The sequence below is a fragment of the Chrysemys picta genome, chromosome 10 (genome assembly GCF_011386835.1).
Source record: "Chrysemys picta bellii isolate R12L10 chromosome 10, ASM1138683v2, whole genome shotgun sequence".
NCBI classification, from domain to species: Eukaryota; Metazoa; Chordata; order Testudines; family Emydidae; genus Chrysemys; species Chrysemys picta.
Genome location: NC_088800.1, coordinates 35,130,893 through 35,156,054, shown reverse-complemented (window position 1 = coordinate 35,156,054; position 25,162 = coordinate 35,130,893). Strand labels below are relative to the sequence as shown.

Sequence of the window (25,162 nt, the reverse complement as noted above, 5' to 3'; positions counted from 1 at the left end):
CTTCCAACGACAGGGGGTATTGAGGGACTGACGGGGGGAGGGGGTTAAGGAGGGCTTCACTTGAATCCTTACTGGCTCTGCTGAAAGGAGCAGGCCAACATCAGTGTCAGAAATTCCCCAGAGGGTTAAAGACAAGTCAGTGAGGTCAGGGGAGAGAGATGGGGGGGTTTCCCAATTACCCTGAGTTGGGGCCAAATCTCCTAACACTGTCATCAATAATCCTACCCCTTCAGGAGTGCAGGTTAAAGTAGCCTCAAGCTTACAGAGTAAATCCCGGCCCATCAAAGGGATCGGACAAGCTGGGGAAAAAAGAAAACGGTGAGAAAAACATTTATCAGCATAAATAACATTTAGAGGCAAAGTGAGTCCCAGAGACTGTGGGTTGCCCTCCACCCCAGTTGCAGTTTTAACCTCAGAGGATAGCCAGGGAGAGGGGGCATGATTTAAAAAGAGAGAAAGTAGCTCCAGTATCAATGAGGAAGGAGACAGGCAGTCCCTGGACTGAAAGGGTTAGACGAGGCTCTTTGCTGGGAGGGGAGAAAGTGAGGAAGGAGCCGGCTAAAGACATTAAGGGAATAAGACCATCACATTGTTTGCCTTCGCCCCCGGGGTACCGTCATTGAGGAGGCTGAGTTTGCTGCAGCTGCTGCTGTTGCCCGTAGTTGATCCAGGCCTGGGGAACGGGCTGAGCTGGTGGTGCAGGGGTGTATTCGTCCCTGGTGTAAGTATCTGCGGATGCAACCAGACCCTCTGGGCGTCCCCAGGGGCATTCACGTTTAAAGTGACCGGGCTGTCCGCACTGAAAACAATTTCCTGGTGGCTGGGGTTGCCAGGACCCTCTTCCCCGAGCACCCTGAAATCCCCTGCCATGGCCACGGCCTCTGCCTCGAACACCGCCGTGAAAAGCTAAAGCCATCAACTTATATTCTTCCTTTTTCTCTTTCTTTTTACTACTTTCCCTTTCTTTCTCCCATGCAAAATCAGCTACGTCCAACACTGAAGTGACTGACTCACCTCCCCAACCAGGGCGAAACTTTAAGAAATAATCCCTTACAGGGGGCACTGACTGATTCACAAAAAATGAAATAAGAGTAGGGTGGTCTGCTTCTCTCTCAGGATCCATCTGAGTGAACATTCGGGCCCCCTCCAATAGCCTCGACCAGAACTTTCTGGGTGGCTCATCAGATTCCTGCCGAATCTGCATGAACTTAGCCTGATTAGGCGAGCGGCGAGCCATTTCTTTGAGTCTCTCTAACAATCGCTCTCGATCTATTCGCAGCTGAGTCAGCCTTGGCTGACTCCAGTCTAGGGGATTCCAGCCAGCAGCTTGATCCCGCCTATCCATCCAAGTAATATTAACCGCATCGCTATCCCCCCATGTCCTTTCTGCCATCCACAATCTACTACGTTCCTCTCCGGTCAAAACTCTACTTAACAACTGATCTACATCCATATAAGTAGGATTATGACTTAAACAATCTTTCTAAAAGTTCTGTGATCTTTCGGGGATTTTCCCCAAAGGACCCCGACAACCGTCCCCACTCTTTCAAGTCCCATTCTAGCCATCCTTTATATTCCACAATATTAGTATGTTGTAACTGGCCATCATTGCCCACAAAAGGTTGGTCGTGCACCTGTAAAGGCATTACTCTACTTTCACCTTTATCACTCACAAAAGGTTTGGCGGAGGCAGCCTCTGGGCTATTCTCAGGGGAGGGGTATGCAACCTGCTGCATCTGCTTGATCTTTTGCCTAGTAATTACTCCTCCCGAGGTGTGCCCTTCCATTTCCCCCTTATCCCTCTGCAGCGATTCCGACCTGGAGTCCTGCAGATTCCCCTCTGCGCCCTGGAGAGAGTCCCCCTGCGGAGGAATAGGGGCAGGTGCAGTGGGGACCAACTGACGAATCAAAACACGCCGTGGTTTACACCCTTCATCGAAATAACATGGAGGGGGTTCACTCTCGGGAGAATACCTGACTGCCATAATTTTTAAAGATCTCCACAGCTCTGCTGCTGTGTCCCAACAAAACCAGTAACATAACTGTCCCGGATGGTCTTTTTCGATCTGGCTCCTTACTCCTCTTAAGGCAGCCTGCTCGAAAGAGCCATACGAAGGCCACCTCATCTCCGGGTTGGCCAATACCGCGGTATACCCAGTCCAATTCCTTACACACAGTGTGTACAACTTTCTCCTAGACATTCCTGTCTGTACTGGGAGTTTCCCTTCGTTCCATAACTTATTTACAATCCCCAACGGACTCTCAAGAGGCACGCTAGTCCCTTGACCCATGGCGTCTGACAGGAGCCCTCCAACTGGCGTTTACCCTGCTGTCCAGTACACGACCCCTCAATATTGAATTGGCTGGGAGAAATCTCCCGTGGCGCCTGCCAATTTGTATATGAGTGGTCTGACCACTGGACAGAGGCACCGCACCAGAAGGAAATCCCGGGCGAGCCCCCAAATTGTTAGGTAAAAAAGCAAGTCCTCACTCACCTCTCCAGCACCCGAGTTCGTGCGGAGTTGGTATGGGCTCACAATCTGTCAGAGACCAGACACCAATTCGTTGATCAACGGGCTCACACTATCCTTAGCTTGAAAGGCTTCAGAGTAAGTGTGGCAAGTTTATTAGGGGTGAGCATCAATATTTATACACAGAAGTAAACAAAGTGATTAACAGATCATAATGGTCATGCATAATCAAACAAGATTCTACAGGATAAAACAGGTTAAAATGTAAATTCAAAAAGAGATAAGGGGAGATGGCTACTTAAGGGGAGGGGGGGTGTCATGAGTAGTTCGCAGGTCAGAGCTTTGATTAAAAGTTCAGACAGAGACATCAAGTCTGGGTTAAGTTTAAGCTCATCAAAAGTTCAGACTCAACAATGTCTCCTAACATTCATGGACTGCTGAAATGCCACAAAGAGATGCAAATGTGCTGCAGGAATATCGTTTTCCTTTATACAGTTGCAACAGCTAAATGTTTAAGCAATGAGAAAAGCACAAACAAGGAGACAGGATGCATTGGTCAAGGAGGCACAACTCTTGCACAATTTTACTTCCCAAAATGCTTTACAAGGAAGCTAATTACGTGAAATGGGTCCATGGTAAATAAGATGAGCACTATTGTTGGACTTACACTGGAAGACACAAGTGGCTTGGTATCCTGTGGGACAACAAAAGCAGTTCTGTAATCTAATATGAAACTCAGTTGCTTTTCTGAACAGGATGAGATTGACAACACCATACTCTTATTTTGCAATTGACACTCACATATCACGATGAGCCACATCAGAATTTGGACCCATTTCTATATAAATAGATTGATTTGGTTTCTCTGGATAGGATAGGGGGTTCATTAGCAGGAAAGGTCCTTTTATTACTCTTGGGGTGTGTTCACTTTGTGCTAATGTTGTATGTGTCACAGAAAGACTGAGTCTCAGTCTTCATACTGAGCAAAAATAACAGCTATTCCAACTGCTGCTCTCCTCCTAACCCTCCCCACCACCCACTCACTGAGCCCTCATCCATTGCTCTTATTTTAAAAAGTCAGATACTGCACACAAACACAAGTCCATGATAGCTGGGATACATCGTTGCCATCTCTCACACACCTGCCCAGTGTGTTGTTCCTACCGGTAGCAGACTGTTACTTGCATGGGGGACATCATTTATTGTGACACCACTTAATTTGGTGAGCAGCACAAGACACCTTTGTATTTCTACCAAAATTTCACTCAAGACTGGGTGAAATTCTACGCTCTGTGTTGTGCAGGTCAAACTATGATCCTAATGGTTTTCTCCCAGCATAAAATCTATGAAACACAAACTGTTGCTCTGATTCCAGCAAAGCATCCTAAGATGAGCAAAGGGGAAATGCTACTTTGCTATGTGTGACAAAGTTCCTCCTCTACCTTGGTGGGTCCTGCGCTTATTGGCAGATTTGGTCACCTCAGAGCTCTTCCCCTCTGGTGGAGCCCACAGTCCGGGTCAACACTTCCTATGTCTGATCAGGAGTTGGGAGGTTTGGGGGGAACTCAGGCCCACCCTCTACTCAGGGTTGTAGCCCAGGGCCCTGTGGATTGCAGCTGTCTATAGTACCTCCTGTAACAGCTGCATGACAGCTACAACTCCCTGGGCTACTTCCCCATGGCCTCCTCCAAACACCTTTCTTATTCTCACCACAGGACCTTCCTCCTGGGGTCTGATAACACTTGTACTCCTCAGTCCTCCAGCAGCACACCCTCTCAGCACCTTGTGCCTCTTGCTTCTAATTCCTCACACTCACACCATAAACTGAAGTGAGCTCCTTTTTAAACCCAGGTGCCCTGATTAGCCTGCCTTAATTGATTCTATCAGCTTTTTGATTGGCTGCAGGTGTTCTAATCAGCCTGTCTGCCTTAATTGTTTCCAGAAAGTTCCTGATTGTTCGGGAACCTTCCCTGTTACCTTACCCAGGGAAAAGAGACCTACTTAGTCTGGGGCTAATATATTTGCCTTCTAGTACTCTCCTGAAGCCATCCTGGATCTCAATAGGATCACTTTCCTGAAGCCATCTGGCCTGACCTTGGCACGTATGGTTACCTAGGAGGTCACATTAGTGGCTGTCCTGAGGGAAGTTCTGGTGGATGGACAGCACAGAAGCCAGATAGGAGGGGACTAATGAGAGAATTGGAGAAGAGTAAATCTAAGCAATATGAATAGGCACACTTCAGTGTGCTTTGGAATGGAGTCCAGAATGATGCCCAGCTATCCCATTGATAATACATGTGGGGAAGCTTGGAGGGAATGGAATACCGTATTTTTGTAGAATGAAACACCATTCCAGTCTCCGAAGGCTAAAAAGGGTTAAAACATTAATTAATCCTAAAAAATAATATGGGTTTGGAGGTTTTGCTTTCAGCTGCTTCTCCCAGTGCATTTAGAGAAGCCCTTGCAAATGCTGTTTAGAGAACTGTTTAAAGCTAGAAATGGCTGCTTTATCTCAAAGTGCACAGTATTTATGAAATTGCATATTGGACAGAGTCAGCAAACTATCTGTGTGATAGCAAGTGCTGCTGAAATGTGATGAGGTCAGTGGGATATTTAATTTCTGTATAGCACAATTCTTGCTGTGCATCGTAGTTGAAGAAATGATTTTCTTAAGATACAGGCAAAAAATGCTTACAAGAGTTAGACACCCCTTTTATGTTCAGCTCCATCTGCTCTTTATGATACTGCCACAGCTGCAGTGAGAGGGGGACTCCAGAAGGAGCTGCTAGCGGGATATTTTCCATGAAGACACCTTGACTCCAGAATGTGGTCCCTCACCTTGGGGTGAAACAGCTCAGTTCTTATATAAAGAATATCTGTTGGCTGTGGCGTTGAGGCCAGGCTGAGGCCTCAGGAGGGAGAGGTTTTAGTGGGGTCTTGCTGCTTGAATGACTGGCTGGTTTAATTAATTCTGTTGTGCAAGGGCTCAGTGCACTGCTGTGTCTCTGTGACTTATCAGTCCTCATCCTTGAAGGAAATCTTCACAACACTTTAAAAAGACAAACTTGGGAGCTTAAATTCATTTCTCTGCTAGACACTAAAAATCATGCACTGAACAGACACTGGATTTATGGTTTATTACAACAATCTGTAATCCATTAACCCCCTCTTTTTGTCCTATGACTGCAGAGGTGTTAACAGGCCGCTCTATCTTGAATGGTCCCTTACAATATGTGCTAACTACTTAAAATCATAGGGTTAGAAGGGACCACAAGGGTCATCTAGTCTAACCCTATGCTAAGATGCAGGATTTGTTGGCAGGATATGCTAAATAATCCACCATGCATTTTGCTGTGACACTGGAAGTACCTTTCCCAGACTTGAAGAACAGCTGTGTGTAGCTCGATGGCTTGTCTCTCTGACCAACAGAAGTTGGTCCAATAAAAGATATTACCTCACACACCTTGTCTTTCTAATAGCCTGGGACTGACACAGCTACAACTACACTGCATACATAATATCTGTGAGAACTGTTATTTTAATTGTTTCCATGCCTGCTGGTGGGAATAGATTTATCTAAACTTAAATAAACAAAATTAATAATAGCAGTATTATTATTTTTATTGCAGTAGCACCTAGGAACCCCAGTCATGGACCAGGCCCCCATTATGCTACATAAAGACATTATAAAAAGACAATCCTTGCCCCCAAACAGCTCATGATCTCAGTTTAAGACAAGACACAAACAACAAGTGGATACAGACAGTGGCAGTTACAGTATGCAGCACCTAACATCTTCAAAGTGTTTTACAAACAGTACCTAATCTCTGTTCATGATTAGCAAGAGTATGAAAGTTTCTTCCTTGTGCAATAGAAAATGAACCCATACTATTTTGTTGCAGAGTTATGTTAAGGAAGCTAAAGATTAATATAACCATCAAGGAAATACAATATAATCATCAGGGAAATATAGGCTAAAGTTGAAGCAGAAATAAATACCTGCAAGATATCCTTCCTGACAGCTGGAGATTAACCACTGGTTATCCTCCCTCTGAATTTTATCTCCTATCACATGGGAATGTGAGAAACAGTTTTCCTTGAGTCCCTTTCACACTTGGGGTCAAATTCTGACCCCCCTGAAGTGCATGAGAGCTTTGTCATTGATTTCACTTGGGCCAGGATTTCACTATAGGAGTCTGACTTTTTTTCTGGCCCCATTCTATCATTATTCATATACCTCCAAATTGCAGCACCAAAACTAGTTAACTGAAGCTGTATGACAAAAGGCATTGTAAATTCATTTGATAAATCACAAGCTTGCTGACAGAGGACCATCCATTAGCATGTAACCACATTCATCATACTGTGAGTCTGCTGAAAGCAGCTTTTGCACGGTGATAAAGAAAATGTTATTTCAATAGTTGCTGATGGTTATATGAGCCAGAAGCTGATTGAAATGAGCTTAGAGAACCTTCTGGTGTGCTGCTGAATATGATGGTCAAGACTGTGGTTCTTTGGTGTTTGCACCCTTTGGATTGTTTAAACAAATGCATCTCTAAAAAACTCTTCCCTATTCTTTTTCTATCTAAATAACAACCTGATTCATGTCATTATTGGATTCTTTTCATGATCAAATTTAATACCAACTAGATCTACAAGAGATGGGAGTCCTGGGTGTTTTTATATGCTTCTTTTTCAGCACTTGATGTTGTAAGTGACCTCTGAAAAATGCATGGAAAGAGAACATAATCTCAGAAGAGCACATAATGCAAAGCATATATTGTCCTTTGGAATGTTGCTCAGAGTAAAATTAAAACATCTAAAGTGCAGTGGGAGAGGATGAAAGAAAAAACATGGGGGCACAAGGAAGCAGAAGTAAAGAAATGAGATTATAGGGGGCACATTGTAGCTTTCAGGTTTCACCCACTTTTATTGCAGGTGAGCTTGAATCAATCAAGTATCACTTGAGAAAGTTTATTTGTGGCATTTCTCAGGTGCCTAACACCTTGGTGTCTAAGTGCTGAGTGAGTTCTGAAATTGCTCTGGCCCCGAGTATATTTGCTTATTCTGAGTAGTACCTTAAACTCTGAGTAGTCCCACTGAATAAAACAGGATTACTCAAAAATAAGATACTATTCAGCATGGTGGAACAGGGTCCTTGGTGAGCATGCAAAATGTCATGATGCAGTGACAACCTTGATCATGATGGCGTTGGGTTATAACATTGTGTAGTATCATGACTTACCAAGAAAACATCCTAGCGTGAACATCCTGATCTTGTGAGTCAGGAGCTTGTTCTGTGGGACAGTTTAGGAAATTGGCAGCCTTAGAAAAGAGATGAGAATAAGACTTGGAGCCTGATCCTTGTAGTTAGTGGGGGCTGTGTACTCATGTACCCTCAAATCAAGCCTATAGACTGGAAGACAATAAGTATCTTCTCAATACTGTTATTGTTTTTAAATAACTATACACAATAGTGCAGCCTCGTGAGGATCGGCCCAGTGTAGGGGCCCCTCAGTGAGTCAAACACAAGTCATTGGGCTCGATATAGGCGTTATTGGGTAAAATTCTATGATCTGTGATATACAAGAGGTCAGACCAGATGATCTGCTGCTCCCTACTGGCCTTAAAATCTATGAGTTTATGACACAGAGCTAGTGTAGAGGCTTCTATGTTACCTCCCCTTCTCCTGCTCCTGGTGCAGCAGGTATAACTGAAGGAGAAAGGGGACATGGCTGGAGCTTCCTTATCCTCCAGCAAACTTTGGTTGCTGTATCAGGCCCTTGTGCCTTTTGACAGCCAATGTAATTTAGAGCAGCTCTTAGGCTGTTCTGTGTTACACCCGGCGAGCAGAGATGCATAGACAGGTCAGGCGTCTTTGCAATATCCCCCCTGAGGTGCATTGTGTGATCCTTAGCCATAGCCAAGGCTCCGAGCCAAGATGTATAATTCTGTCCTCTGGGGTTTGGTGATTATCAGCAAGCTAATCAGGCAGTGGTTTATAAATGCTTCGTATATCATGTGCCTAGATTCCCTTGATGAAATTACATCTGTAAATGTACATAGATAGGCTATATCATACTGTCATATAGTACTAAGAACATCCTATAGAAACCTTCCAATAAATTGAACCTATAAAGGAAAAATATGACTTTCATTTTTCTACTAAATGCATAAAAAATGACTTTAGCCAAAACATTACACATGGAATCTTGGAAGCATAAATGAGATTTTTAAGGGCTCTAGAAGTGGTTAACTGTGTTTGATAGCTGTGGGGACATTAACTTCTCTTAACATTTTGCTCTTGGAAGCCTTTGTAAAACAGTCTGGCCTACATATGACACTAAAGAGCACATCACAGCTTGACACAGCTTCTCTGTGAAATGCACTGAATGCAGCTGAGGAGAATTGCAGAGAAACAGCTGACAAATTATAATGCTGATGCAGATCAGCCTTTATGAGACCCTTCAGATATTTCTTGCTGTATAGCTAGGTGATATAAAATATTTAGGCACAAATAGCTGTATAAAATCATTTCAAGGGGCACTCGACTAGATGGCATAGGGAATTGGTACTGTAATGCAATCTTTCACTTGTAGATCATTGATACTGATCCAAACTGGGGGCCAAATCCTGCAAAGAGAATGAAAATTGTCCTTATCTTCCCATGAGACTAGTCCTTACTCAGGTGTGTAATGCCATTAAACTTAGTGGAGCTACCTATTCATAGATTCCAAGGCCAGAAGGGACCATTGTGATCATCCAGTCTGAGGCTGTGAGTGAGGGTGTTGCAGGATCAGATGGCAGGTCAACAGTAAAGAGCCTTTGGCATTGTTAAGTGAATACATGCTCTCAGTGACAGCAACTGCTGAGCAACCTGGCTGTATTTTCCAGTACAGCCCAAGGTTAAGTTTCCTTATCTCACTAGAACATATAGCAAATCAATGTCAGTGGCAAAGCGACTATGTTATCCTCCTCTAAACCTGTCCTTAAAACCCATTTATGGCATGCTGCTGACAATGATTAAGGCAGGTGGTGCACTGTGCCCACTGCTTATTACACTAATTATAACTGACTCTTTGTTCCCCCGTGTGTGTTTGTATCCACCTGTTGTATCTCATCGTCATTAATCTGTAAGCTCTTTGGGACAGGCACTATGTGTACAGCACCTAGTATAGGGGAGCCTGATCCCAGAGTGGGGCTCCTTGGTACTACTGCAATACAAATAATAAGGTGCAGCAGTGGTGTGAGACCAGGGCTCCTCTGAACTATCACAGCTGGATACTGGGATACTGACAAGTGCCTTCTCTGGTATTTGCTTCTTTTTTGCTTTCTGTCTTGTGACTGGATCTCTGACACACAGATGGTCAGGGCAGCCATTATCACTGAGCGAACAATTTATAGCAAATAGTGTGTTAGAATTTCACCTCTTTCCCTATGTGTGAATTGTCTGCAGAGAGCTAATGATTTTTTCTTAGATGTGGTATTCTTTAAAATTAGTCACCAGACAATTTTTGCAAATAATGTTTGGTCTGCAGGTTGTTTGAGAGCAGTTCATTGTGAGTATATAATGCCCAGAATCTGAGCTCAGTTAGATTTGATTGGGCACAAGGTATTTAGGCTTCTTGAAATCAGTGGAAGTTAGGAGCTTAAATACCTTTGTGGATCTGGGCCACTGTTCACATGGGATGGTTCTGTTAGAATCAGTTTACTGAAGCAAAGACTCATGTTTGCAAATTCAAAAGTTTGTTTCCTGCTAATGTTCTTCAATGTTTTCTTTAAAACTGGCTGTTTCTGCAAATGCTGCCACCCATAAACTCATTCACTGGAATATTTGCCATGAAAGGAAACAGTTGGGGTGCAAGCACATTGGAAGCGACTTCATTTAGAACCAATATTTGTGCAGTTTTGCCCAACTCACGTGGGGACAGCTCTGAGCGAAGAACTGAGCCATAGCACTGCCACGGCATCTCCATATCAGTGTTCGGAATTTGCTGTAATGCTTTAATGAAAGATCTAAACTTACATCAGTACCTAAGGATTTAGTGAATACAAAAAGCCTCTGCCTCCCCTGCTCCCAGTTCCCTCCCTAAACAACATTATTATGTATCATTATTATTTTATTTTATTATTTTAGTATTATTTTTATTTATTTATTATTTTATTTCATTTTGTTATTATTGGCATCATAGGCTGTGTTTATAGAGTGAAACTGGGTTTAGGAAGCTCCTGGTTTGCTTCTCTATGGGGAAAAACCTGGTAGTGGTCTATCGCATTTCAACACACTAGTTTGATTGATCAACTGTGGCAGTGGTGGGCAAAATAGTCATGTGGAGTGCGTGAGATAGAAGTATCCTTTGCAGACTGGTATAATTCATTGCTACACTAGTGGGTCAAAATCTCCTCAGTGAAGGGTGTGCAGGTAGAAAAGGGAGCTTGGTTTATGTATCCATGGCCCAACCAAGGATGCTATTGTCCACTGGGGTGACCACGAGCACAGTCATGTATCCTTTGTCTTTTAAACACCTTTTTGCCCAGGTCATTGGCCCTCGAGGGGTATGTCTATGCTACACCCGGGGCAAGCCTCCCAGCTTGGATCCACGGACTAGAGTTAGGAGGTCTCGCACTAGGATGCTAACAATAGCTGTGTAGACATTGCTTTGGTGTTGCAGCTCAGGCTGAAACACCCCTGCCTCAGGCTTGACAGCCCAAGCTCCAGCCCCTAGCTACAACATCTACACAGCTATTTTTAGTGTGCTAGCATGAGCCCTGCTAGCATAAGTCTGTGGAGCTGGGCTGGGAGTCTTGCTCCCAGAAGCAATCTAGACATATTCCAGATAACTCTGTTCTTGCATCACTGCATATCAATTGCATAGACATACCCTAGCTGATCCTGTTCTTGTGTAGCTGCACAGCAAATGCATCTAATGAATGGCCATGGGCCACATTTGCTGTGTGGACATATTATATAGACTGGGTCTGACCCACCCACGGACTCACCAGTTCCATACCTAGCTTATTGTATCCTGACACCTATGAATGCCACTCCTGCTTTGCACCCTGATAGGGGTCTAATGGACATTACTTGCCGTTTGCATGTCAGGTACTGGATCAAGCTCTCTTTTTTTTTTCTCAGTAGTATGCAAAGGTTTAGAGAAAATTATGAAAGCAAAAATAATTAAATTCATAGATCTAAACAATAAAGGGGATGTATTGCAACATTTTGGGTTTACCAAAGGTAGATAAAGCCAGACTAATCTGATTTCCCTCTTTGAGGAAAATAAATGGTTTTTTTGATAAGGGAAGCTCAGTAGATCTAATATATTTGGACTTCAGTAAAGCATTCGGCACAGTTTTAATTCAATTTAATTAATGTAATTCAATTAGGGAAGGTGCGGTCAGTACAAACACTGTAAGGTGGATAAGGAATTGGCTAAAGAGAAGAAAACAACAGGCTGTGCTGAAAGGTAAATTATTGTATGGGAGAGAGATTACAAGTAGAATTCCTTAAGGATCAGTCTTGGGAACAATCTTATTCAGTATTTTTATTAATGACCTTGGCTGAAGAAGTAGGAGTGTGCTAATGAAATTTGCTGCTGATGCAAAGTTGGGAAGCATCGTCCATACAGAGGTGGATTGGAGTATTATACGGGAAGATTTGGATGAACTTGAAGACTGGACTGACAGCAATGGGTGGAAATTCAGAAGTACAAAGTGCAAGGTCATCCATTTAGGGTCTAATAATAAGAATTTCTGCTACAATTTCTGAGGGCTCATCAGTTGGAAGTGTCAGAGGCCATAAACATATTCAGGCTGGAAATTAGAAGAATAATTTCTAACCATCATAGGAGTGAGGTTCTGGAACAGCCTTCTCACAGGAGTTGTGGGTCAAACAACTTAGTTAGTTTTGAGAGAGAGCTGGACAAATTTGAGTGCAACTGTGACGGGTTGCTTGTGATGGTGCGTGGCAGGGCTCAACAGCCATGGGGCTCACTTTTGGTTTGTATCCTATGTTTCTAAAGCTCATGCTTCACGGCTTGAGCCAGCCACTGGCAGGAATTAGGAAAGGATTCACCCTCCCCCTTCAGTGTATTCTGGGAGGTTTTTTATCTCCTTCCTCTGACGCATCTGGGATGGTAGTAGCTGGAGATAGGCAGGGTGGGCTAGGGCTCTGCGGTGACATGAAGCTTTCTCTCTATCAGGTGCTTGGTTGGCTAGTTCTTGCTCACATGCTCAAGGTCTAACTGGTCGCCATATGTGGGGTTAGGAAGGAATTTTCCCCCAGGTCACATTGGTCATGACCTTGGGGTTTTTTTGCCTTTCACTGCAGTGTGTGGGAGTAGGTCACTTGACAGGATTATCTGGGTATATCTCATTTAATCAATTCCCTGCCATTGTAGGGGCCTCGAGCACTGGTTCACTTTGGTCCCTCCCATTGTCTGCCTATGGCACATGATAGTTTAGTCTCCTGTGGGTCTCATTTCCATTGGTCTCATTTCTATTGTTGGATTTAGTGTGCTGGGTGGTGTTGGTGTACTCTGTGATATACAGGAGGTCAGACTAGTTGATCCCTTCTGGCCTTAAATGCTATGACTCAAGCAGCAAGACTCTTGTTTTAATAAAAGTAAATGGGGCCTAGAGCAGCAAAACAATGTGAGCCTGTTTACTGAATGGAATGGAATTAGTTACTTAAAGGACTTCTTTTTTGCTTGTTTGTAGGTTGCACGGCCGATACCAGGAAATGGCACCGAACATTGTGCCCATGGACTACACCAAGGATCCAGATGTTAAACTACCTATACAGCTTATAATTAACATGCCTGAACTAAAGGTATTGCTTCTAACTGCTTAAAAATGGCATCATGTTAAATTTGCCTCAAGGGAGTGAGTTTGATACCATGGTTGAGTGATAAATAATGTGAGAAGCTGAGTTCCTCCTCTTCATATTCCAGGCAGGACCAATGTCAGACATTGGAAATGATTTATGTAACTACAGGAAGTACAGACTTCCCCATCACCAAGGGAGCCAGGACCAGTATTTGAAAGGGTGGAGAGGTGTCTCATCACGACGTCAGCTGCATGTATGCAACTCCTGTTGAAATTGATGGAAGCAGTATGCAAACAACTGATAGGGCCCCCCAGGAGTTCTTGGCTCCTAGATCTGTGCTCAGACCACTAAGCCAGTAAGTCTTTCACTGTGATCTGTGGAGAACTTGCTGGTGGTCTTCAGAGAGCTGGCTTATCACAGGTGCTGGTTCCTCTTCCTTGTTTCCTGATGCTAAATTGCTTAAAAAAGAAGCTGAGAACACACTAACTACTCCCAATATTACTTTTCCATATAAGCAAGAGCTTGTGTTGCTACAGGAATATCACATGGTCTTAGTGGGAGGAGAGGGTGTCCATAAGACAATCAAAATGTGGTTCACATCATGCAAAAATTTGGAGTGAGAAATATGAGTCCACACATCTATCCTTTATCTAGTACAGCAACTAAATGTACCATAGTTTAATAGGACAAGTGTAGATTGTTAGACACCATTTAACCTTTTGAAGCAAAGTATTGAATTGTACCAGTTATGACATAATATGTTTGTTTGTTTTTTATGTAATATAAAATAGGTTAATAGAGTTTCTATGTACTATCATGCAAAAACCACAGTCCACACACTGCTGCCATCATTTGAAGTGTCACCCAAATATTTAAGGGAATGGTGCAAAAATGTAACTGGTGGTCTTCATTTCAATGGTTTAGAAAATCTCCATAATGTAGCACAGCAATCAGCACCTGAATGGAAGCAAAAGCAAATGCATTATTTTTGTGAAAAAGTAAATGTACAGTTCTGAAGTCAGCATACATTGAAACGCATTTAAAGCCAAACTCAAACCGAAGTTCAGCACTGTTAGTCCCCTGACTACCATGTCTGGTGCATGCTCAGGGCAGGGGCAACATCATACATGTTCCCAGAAGCCCATTTGACTCAGAAAAATGTATTTATTGAAGCACCAGACATGATAGTAGATTTTTTGACGATATCTAGAAATACATAATTTGTTTAATGTAAATAGAGAAATGAAGGGCTTTCAACCTGTAAGGATTTATTTTATAAAAAGATCTTTTAAGACTTTTTTGAGAACTTCTGGCATAATTATGATTTGCTGGAGGCCTAAAACATGTAGGTTAGTAGTAAGATTCAGGAAGAAAATTGGAGGTTAACTGAGGGTTCTTTTGTGCTGGGATACTTTGATTTCTTTAGCAAGATCAAAACATGAGTCTTGTAGTATTTATAAATTCTCATTATGTGCTAACCCTTTAGGAGATAAGAGAGGGTACAAGAAGATGCAGAAGGCTTTCAAAGTTGTTACCAAAAACGTAACAAAGAAACACTTTACCAAAAAGTTCAGAAAAAAGTCCTCATGTGAATCAACCTTTTGAATGCCATCAGTATCATAAATACCACTGTTACCAGCATTATAACATATTGATATTCAAATTTTATCACACGTCACTTTTTTGACGTTAGTGATTATCTACCTTACATTGTATCAAAGTCACAATGTGTGATTTAACTCGTTACTCTAAAATTAGGACAAATAGACTTTCTACCCTGAAGTTCAGCTGTTCAGCCCCAGCTCATGAAGCTAGGCAACTCAATTCCACCCAGATCAGAATCCAGCCCCAGAATGGTTTTTACTAATTAGGCATACCAGCTATACGGGAAGCCTCTACCCTTGGTTGCCATGATAATGCTATGTATCCAACCAAACATTCCCTGGCACCTCACAACTCACCTCTTAAGAAAATTAGTGATATTTTAACAATGTGGGACAACATGTAGATAATCCATGAATCCAAAAAGATTCCCTCCCATGTTCACCATGATATATAGCATGACAGTAGGAACAAAAGACAAAATGTGGGCAATTCGAGGTTTATTACTTATTTACAAACCTATAATATATGCAATATTCCAAGAACCATTATTCTTCTGAAACATTCTGTGAAATGATATGTTTTAAAACATAATGTTGAATTGTTAATTTTACCATTTGTCACAATAAAGAACATTTTAATAGCTCATAATATGAATAGACTATTTTGGAGCAGTAAATATTTATTTCAGAACCCTTTTAATCAGTCACTTATGTCCTTTTACATAAAATATCCTATTATTAAATCTATAAAATATTTTTCATAGAGCTCAAAGCATGTGTTAAAGGTGGGTAAGTATTATTCCTATTTCACAGGTAGGTATACTGAGGCACAGAGATTAATAGCCACATTCTTAAAATATGGCCTTTAATTTTAGATACCTCAGTTTTTTAGTGGATAGCTTTAGACATATTGACTAAGATTGTCTGACTTCAATGCCTAAAGTTAGGCTCCTAAATCCATATTTCAGCACTTAAATCAGTGGCCCGATTGTCAGAAGTGTCCAGCACCCAGCAGAACCAATTACATCTTTGGGCTAGATCCTCAGTTGTGACAAGATACATGCAGTGCAGCTGAGAGGGGAGGGAAAACAAAGGTGGTTTAAAGTCTCCTTTTGCTGCTCCCCAGCCGTACAGCCAACCCCTAGTGTAACTTAGAGCAACACCCACGTTGCTTTAATTTATGCGCCTTTGCCTGTGGCCTGAAGGGGACATTCCAGCAGCCAGGGGTCTATGGCGTGCAAAAGTAACCTGTCCACACAGCCTTCCTCTCTGGCTGCAAGGGTGGATGGCATAAAGCGTCTCTGGTAGCTCTGTTATTCCTAGGGAATTCCTGATTCCTGGGGGAATAATGAGGGGGCCAGATGCACCGAGTTTCCAGTTGTTGTGTGTCACTCAGGTGGTGCAAGGCAACTAGAGTGGGACCAAGGATTTGGCCCCTCTATACCTGTCTATATCAGATAAGTCTGCTTATCTGTAAAATGGGAATAATACTTACTCACTGCTCTGAATTGCTGTCAGATTACTGGATGAATAGTCCTATACACAAGTGCAAAGTATTGTTGTTTGGGGCACTATGTTATACACCAGATAATGCCAGTTGCCAAATCTACGTTGACACAAAGTGAAAGGTGGTTGATCTGAAGAAACTAACCATCTCACATACGTGGTAAATAGGAGGGTAAAGCAGCATGTGCTTCACATTTAACATACTTATTCAGAATGGAAATATGTCCCCAGTTGTGTTTAGCCTTCCACCTGCTGCTGCTTTTTCAGAAACATTGCATGCAAACTGAATTATGCCCCTGTCAGAAATCCAGTTATCACTCAGGGCTGTTTGATTTAGAAACAGTTTCTTTGACTCATCCATCCCCCGCAAGGACATTTTACGTAGATATGAAATGTATCTCTCTAATCTGTCATACTGGCAGCTCGCCCATCATGGCAGAATCTAAGGGCTTGTGGAGTTTATATGAAGAGTCAGCACACTTTCCATTTTACATAAGCACCAAATGGAAGAAGTGGGGTAACTGAAGAGCTCTGGGTATTGGTAATGGGATATGAAACCCTTTGGCTTTAGTTCAGTGATATGAATCCAGAATTGGATGGCACCGACAAAAAATGTAACTGTCAGATAGTGGTTAGTGACCCTACAAAAAGTAAGTTGTTAGGACAACTGAGAAACCTCAGTTCTGCTCCCATGTGATGTCAGTCATATGAGATGGGGCCGTTGGCCTTGAGAACTAATCCCCAGAGTGACCAGGAGGAGTCACCAGCTCAGCAGTGAGTGGTGCATCCAGTGACAGGCCCCAAATGATGAAGTCTCTAGGAAGCTACCTACCGTGAGAGAATATCAATTGATTAGGTATAGTTCCAATAGAACATACTTGTTCCTAAATTACTAATGAGGCATAAGACAGAAGTTTCTTTTTAAAATGTGATCAGATTTTGAGTTGCAGGAATAAGACTCCCCCTCCTAAGATTGAGGCAGGCTGCTTAGAAAAAGAATAGGATGTAATAGTGTTATATAGTATTTCTTTATGGGCCAGAGTTCTCATAACTACCTTTAAATTCAGCAGAATCTATCTGGTCTTCTCAGTGAGAATATGCAAAACCTTTAAGGCTTCTTGGTTGGCTTTGAGAAGGAGTTTATAGGAGAAAGGAGCTGGATGAAACTCTTGGAACTTGCTTTTGTGAAAACAGTATGACAAAACTCAGTGTCAAATTTGTGGTTATTACACAACAGTTTATTTTTCAGTTTCATAAGAGTTTGTAGATTTCTTGAAAAGATTGCTGTCAGCTTGCAAATTTTTGTTGGTTGAGAAACTGACTCTCAGACTATTTGTAAAGAGATTGCCTATATTTCAGTCGCTGACAAATTTGCTTCCTGTGAGGAATTTGGTTGGAAGGAGGGGATTTGATTTCCTATTTTTGCCAGGGCTGTCTTAAAAATTATTTGTATTTATTTGTAGTGTGGCAGCACGTAGGAGCCCCAGTCATGGACCAGGACCCCATTGTGCTAGGGGCCATACAAATAGAACAAAAATAGCCCCTGCCCAAAGAGCTTACAGTCTAACAGCAGTGGTCCCTTTGATTTATGTGCAAAGAAAAGATGCATAATCTAGCTCTGCATTTGCAATTTTTCCAAATGTAATGCCAAAGAGATTGCTGTAGTGGTCTTTCCCATCAGTAGCTTTTCAGCGTCGTAGAGTTGAAGATAAATCTAACATCTGAGTCTCTCTAAAAAGAAACAAACAAAATATCTATTGAATTCTAAGTAAATTTGAGAGATTTCCAGTATACCTGGCTTTTCTCCTACATTTTTTTTTCTTTTTGTATCATTTGTAGTTACTGCCAAGACTGAGCTCAGCACCACAGCCGCAGGATCTGATAAATAGATAGAATCAATAATGCACTTTTCTAAATTAGATTCAGAGGGAATTAGATGTAGAGGAAGAGGGATCACTACTACACACACTAATGGTTGAGCCAGGCTGAATTTAAATGCAACTTCCATAACTCAAGGAGAGAAAGTTTGCTGACGGTCACAAACCTTAATCTGCCAGGAATAATGCATTAATTAATGATAAAGTGAGAGAAGAGCTTCTATTGTCTGAGGAGGATTCAGTGTTGGGATAGGAAAATATATACACGTATTAGGCCAGATGCTCAGCTGATGTAAATCTGTGTGTTCTATTGAAGTCATAGAGCTATGCCAATTTATCCCACCACTGTTAAATTAGGTTCTAGATTCTCTAAATTTTAACAGTTCCATTACATAAACACATGGTAATATATCAGGGGTCTTTTTTTTAATCCTAAATGGGCAGCACTACTAATAGCCTGGACCTTGAGGGTTTTTCACATTCAGCTGAAACATGCTGAGCAGAGGTCTTCCTTTATGACTAGATGGACACATCCAACATGATCATCTTGTCCTATATAAACCATGCCTGACTATAGCTTCGTGACTGAAAAGCCATTGGTAACTTCACTTTCTAGAGTTAGCTTATATTGGAGAGAGTCTTTTTGTTCCACCTGCTGTCCACAATGCCTTAGACTCTGGTAACCCTATCAACCTGCTCCTGCAGAAACATCCACATGGGGGTCCTACAGCATTCTCGTCGAACCATTCCACTGAGGATGGTTGGATCTCCACATCCCTCTGTGTTGGCTCCAAGGTCCCCTGCACTATTCCCTGACAGGGGGGTTGCAGTGCAGGGATGCTCAAGACCATTTTTACACCTTTGATTCTTCGTCTGAGCTCTTCTCCCTGTGTTGATATGGCTTGTGTGCTCTGTCCATTGGACCATTCACATGTTTAAACATTTTGCTCCTTTCTGAAATGTGGCAAATAGTAAAACAGAAACCCAAGAACTGCCACTGGATAAAGCAGCACAGACAATAAGAAAAACCCTTTAGCTGGTCATGAGCTGGATTTTTGAGCAGAGGTGCCAGAGAACTGGAGCAATTCTTGATCTGGAAAGACACTGTGCTGAGCTAAGGATACAATAGTCCCCAGTGTCTTTTGTTTGCTCCCTATGGTGAAATGGTTGCACATTTGGCTAAAATATGTCATTGCAGTTAGCAATAGAAAAAGTTTATTAGATCATTGCATCTATTCCTCTGCCTTAGCTAAAGAACTTATCAGATATTAACCTGATACCTAACATGATCTTAGCTAGCATCTAAGAGCTGTGTGACAAGCTCAATCTCAATTTTTGGCATTTCGTTTTCATTATGTAGGGGAGGTAGTCTGGTTGATAATCAAACAGACAGTTGATCATCCAGATCAATAAAAGAGGAAAGTAGAAACAAAAGAGATTTTAGTCTGGGAAAGGTATGCATGTACATTCCATGTGTCACTCAGGCTACTAGGGTATTATTATCCTTATTTAGCATCATGCATGTGTATTGTGCTTTACAAGCAAAAATAAAATAACAAGGGCCTGAGTTCTGCTAGTTACACTCATGTTGCACCCCATAATGCTTTATGGGAATATGCTTGGGTAAAACATATTCCAGTTATGTCATACAAGCTATGTCATACAGGGTAAAATGGATTTATTTGGGGTTTGGACCCCACTGGGAACTGGGCATCTGGGTGTTGGAGACAGGAACACTTCTTAAGCTGTTTTCAATTAAGCCTGCAGCTTTTGGGGGACATGGTTCAGACTTGGACCTGTGTTTGCAGCAGGCTAGCATGTCTGGCTCAAACAAGGCAAGTTTCTGGAGTCCCAAACTGGAAGAGAAAACAGGTTAGAAGTATCAGAGGGGTAGCTGTGTTAGTCTGAATCTGTAAAAAGCAACAGAGGGTCCTGTGGCACCTTTAAGACTAACAGAAGTATTGGAGCATAAGCTTTCGTGGGTGAATGCCCACTTCATCAGACGCAAGTGATGAAGTGGGCATTCACCCACGAAAGCTTATGCTCCAATATTTCTGTTAGTCTTAAAGGTGCCACAGGACCCTCTGTTGGGTTAGAAGTAGTCCCAGCACATCAGTTCCCAAGGGGTTTCTGTGATCCAACCCGTCACATACACACCTACCCACATTGAAATCAATTTGGAGGCACAGGTATAGCTTAGGGCAGAATTTGTCCCAAGTTCCCTCCCTAGATAAGCTTAGAATGTAAAGGAAATTACTAGAATTGGGTATGACCACAAACAATATTCAGTAAATATTCATTTAAATCGCCCAGAAAACTGGTAAAACAAGCTATAGACAAGAATTATTTGCAGCAAATATGCGGTAAATTCATTTTGATTAATGAATACAGCTGAAAAAATTGCAGTTTGCTCAATAGCAATCCATGACCAGAGGTGACATTTGTCCAATTACTTAAGAATTAATCATCAAGCGCTAGCAATTCCACCTTTCCCTTTCTAGTCAAGTGCTTTACTAGAATCCATATCCACATGAGTAAATTAGTATTTTGGGAAATGTCAGTAGATAAGGGACCTTTTTAAAGGCTACAAAGATACTTTTCTCCTGCTTCTACATCAATTATTGCACTTATTATTGTAGATGCAAGTGGGGTCAAGACGTTTATTCTTTTCCATACTATATTCAAGGCCAAGTGGTGACATAAACCAAACCTAAAATATGTGCTCTCTGGTCAAGGAGTCACCTGGGAATGTCACAGAGTGGCAAGTCTTTGAATAGCAATGTCAAAGCTGAAACATAGGAGATTTAGTATAAAAGCAAAAAATGGCCAATGAGACCTCGGGCCATAGAGGCTGGAACTCTCAACATTTAAGGATGTTAAGAGTCCAGCTCATATCAGTGAGAGATGGGGATGTAATTCCCAGAGGCTCCTCTGAAAATCTTAAATTGCGTCCACACTACCCCAAATTCGACCTGGCAATATTGATTTCAGCACTGATCCCCTTGTCGGGGAAGAGTACAGAAATCGATTTTAAGCACCCTTTAAGTTGACAAAAATGACTTCGTCATGTGGATGGGTGCAGGCTTAAATCGATCTAAGGCTGCTAAATTCAACCTAAACTCATAGTGTAGACCAGGGCTTTGTTATAGTGCCCTTGTCTACAGGGCCGGTTCTAACTTTTTTGCTGCCCCAAGCAGCAAAAAAAAGCGCCGCCCCGCCGTGCCGAGCGCCACGCCACCGGAACACTCCCCCCGCCAAGCACCACGCCCCACTCCTCCCCCCCCCTCCGAGCGCCGCGCCGCCGGAGCACCCCCCCCTGCCGAGCGCCGCGCCGCCGGAGCACCCGCCGAGCGCCGCGCCGCCGGAGCACCCCCCCCCCCCGCCGAGCGCCGCGCCGCCGGAGCACCCCCCCCCCCGCCGAGCGCCGCGCCGCCGGAGCACCCCCCCCCCCCGCCGAGCGCCGCGCCGCCGGAGCACCCCCCCCCCCCCCCGCCGAGCGCCGCGCCGCCGGAGCACCCCCCCCCCCCCGCCGAGCGCCGCGCCGCCGGAGCACCCCCCCCCGCCGAGCGCCGCGCCGCCGGAGCACCCCCCCCCCGCCGAGCGCCGCGCCGCCGGAGCACCCCCCCCGCCGAGCGCCGCGCCCCCGGAGCACCCCCCCCGCCGAGCGCCGCGCCCCCGGAGCACCCCCCCCCCCCGCGAGCGCCACACTGCCAGAACCCCACCCGAGCGCCGCGCCCCGCGTCGCCCCCCCCGCGCCCCGCGTCCCCCCCCCGCTGAGCACCGCGCCGCCAGAGCGCCCCCCCACAGAATGCCATGCCGCGCCGCCCCCCGCCACCCCAAGATTGGCCGCCCCTTACTAGGTGCCGCCCCAAGCATGGGCTTGGTTGCCTGGTGCCTGGAGCCGGCCCTGCTTGTCTACAACTATGACTCCTCTTGGTATTAGTATATGGGTCTTAAGCATTCCAGATGAATCTGCACTATTGATTTACATAACACAAAAACATTTATAATGCAATCTTTTTCCATCCCATTCCTTATGCATACTAGCATTTTATTTGATATTTTGACTACAGCTGCACATTGAGCTAACACCTTCATTGAGCTGTCTACAGTGATGTCCAGGTCCCTGAGCTGACACTGTTAATTGAAAAGGTGTATGTTTTAACTCTGGATATTTGTTATCCATATAAATGTCCAATCTTTTTTTGAATTTTGCTAAGTTATTGGCCTCAATGACATGTATTTCTATTTTTTTTACCCAATGTGCATTGCTTTTCATATGTTAACTTTGATTACCATCATATTGCACATTGTAGACTATAAAATTCCCTTATACATATCTAGAAAGACAGACAGGATGGACCCAGACGTTTTAAAAATATTTAAATAATCATCTCCCCAGCCCTTGGTTATACAACTTTTTTTTTATCAGCAGACGATGGTCACATCTGCTAGTGAACTTTTTAGCTGTTTAAAGCATCCATCCATGATATGAACATCTCAAGTTAAAAATAGAGATGGGCCCAAACCAAAACACCCCAAAATTTGGGGAACTTCTCATTCTGACCAGTTCAGGCCAAGTCCATTTCTGTTTAAAACATCCTAACATGACCTCAGTAGTCCACATAGCATAGTATTCTCTTGTTGATGCAGTGACACTGCTCCATTAAAGTCAAAGGGGATTTATGTGCACACACGGAAGGGAGAATACTCTCAAGATTTGTTTTGATATTAAGGCATTTCTTAATAACAACCAAGCCACTCCTGCTTGGTTATCTTGACCTGTTCACAGCCCTGAGTATTTCCAACGTGCAATCAGCTCATGCTCACAGTACACAGTGTTCTGAATTCACTGATCAAACCACAGATAAATACAAAATGGATGGGATTAAAGCAGAACATGAATGTTTTATAAAAGGCTTTGGAGAAAAATGTTAGAGGTGTAAACAACAAATTGCATGTCACAATTCATAACTAGAATGGCAGAAAAGCTTACATATAATTACACATACTGTAATGGCCAGGTGCTGCCTTGGTGCATTGTATTCCAGGACAGCTTTTCATAATATACATTGTAGCATGTCCAAAAATCAATAGAAAGGGTAATGGTTATAGTAAAGGTGGGTTAAAGGGTGGGTTAAAATAATGAGCCTAAAGATTAATGACAAATGTAATAAGCCCATCCAAAGGGGTCTGATGATTTCAATCCACCAGACCAATGTTCAAGCAGTCTATTAGATTGCAAAATTCTCAGCATTAACGGTTCTTTCCTGCTTCTCTCTCTCTCTCTCTCTAATTTATATTGTGACAGGACAGAAAAAGTTTTTTTAACAAGCTAAACCCAGGTTTTGAATTTTACAATGGCTCTTTTTTAAACAATGAATGCTGAAGGGAACACAAGAAACTAGGAAGGAACACAATCCCACAGTTTATGTGAAAATGCTTTTCCCTTTAAATATTATGAAACCTTAATCTGTGCTCCATAATATCTGTGAGAGTAAGGGGGAGACGTTTATGGCGGTGGGAGGTTGAGGCAAATCGCCTGGCGGACAATTTTGAGCAGCCAGACACCGTGCATCAGAGAGGCTTTGAAAACCAGTTTCACGACTGCCCAGGCTACAGTGTGACAGTTGTGTGTGTTTCTCCTTGATGCAAACCCACCCCCTCTGTTGATTTTAATTCCCTGTAAGCCAACAACCCTCCCCGCTTTCATCACAGCTGGCAAAGTAAATAGTCACTATTGTTTTGAAACCATGCATTCTTTCTTTAATTAAAAAATTCTTTTTAATTAAAAAAAAAAGTGCGATAACTGACAAGGAAGCCCAGGTGGGGTGGGGGAGGAGGGAAGGACAAGGCCACATTGCTTATTGTAGCCACACTACAAATCAAAACTGTTTGAATGACAGCCTTCTGTTGCTTGGGCCATCCTCTGGAGTGGAGTGGCTGGGTGCCCGGAGCCTCCCCCCTAACACGTTCTTGGGCGTCTGGGTGAGGAGGATATGGAACTTGGGGAGGAGGGCAGGCGGTTACACAGTGGATGCAGTGGCGGTCTGTGCTCTTGTTGCCTTTCCTGCAGTTCCACCAGATGCCTGAGCATGTCTGTTTGCTCCCCCATTAGCCACAGCATCACCTCCTGCCTCTGCTCATCATGCTCACTTTATGCTTTCCTGGCCTCTGTCACTGTATGCCTCCATGCATTCAGCTGTGCCCTATCAGTGTGGGAGGACTTCATGAGCTCGGAAAACATGTCATTGCGAGTGCGTTTTTTTCGCCTTCTAATCTGCGATAACCTCTGGGACAGAGATGATAGGGGGAGTGTAGAAACATTTGCACCTGCAGGGGGGATAAAAAGGGAGAGTAGAATTTAAGAAGATACATTTCTGAGAACAAAAGGGAGACTCTTTCACAGTGAATCAAGCCAATCACAGCAGACAGCACATGTGCTTTAGGTACAAGGTTGCATTTTGCCTTTTATATTGAGCGCCTGCCAGTATGGTGACACATCACACACGGCTGGGCAACAGAATTCGGTTTCCAGGCAGCCATGGTAAGCCAAAGAGTACGCGGGGTTAGCTTCTTCCGCCTTCATACCATGTGGGAATGGTTTCAAACTGCAGCACCTTCCTTTCCCATAGCAAGAAATGCCGGTTGGGTTTGCTGTTTAAAAGGAGGAGCTGCTGTTTTCGGATGGATGTGCAGCACACCCCTCCTCCCACCCCACCGTGTGGCTATTCTCTGGGATGATCCCTTTTAGCCAAGCGCAAACAGCCCAGCATGAACAGGGTCCTTTTCTGTTCCCTTACAAAAATTCCCCTATTTCAACCAGGTGACCATGAATTCTATCACTGTCCTGAGGCTAACACAAAAAGATATAGA

General features: G+C 43.4%; 1 protein-coding gene across 5 annotated transcripts in view; it reads left to right on the top strand.

The window, feature by feature from the left end:
- The window catches only part of CIB2 (calcium and integrin binding family member 2), a 117,271-nt gene that overhangs the window by 59,560 nt on the left and 32,549 nt on the right, over nt 1–25,162 (top strand). For 2 of the 5 annotated variants that reach the window (XM_005294487.4, XM_065559556.1), the window contains one exon: nt 13,191–13,302. In XM_005294487.4, the coding sequence (XP_005294544.1) occupies nt 13,191–13,302 (112 nt within the window). Of the gene's footprint in view, nt 1–4,485; nt 5,072–9,569; nt 9,783–11,858; nt 11,939–13,190; nt 13,303–25,162 lie in introns of those variants that run through there. The other 3 variants (XM_065559555.1, XM_065559553.1, XM_065559554.1) reach the window with 3 other exon arrangements.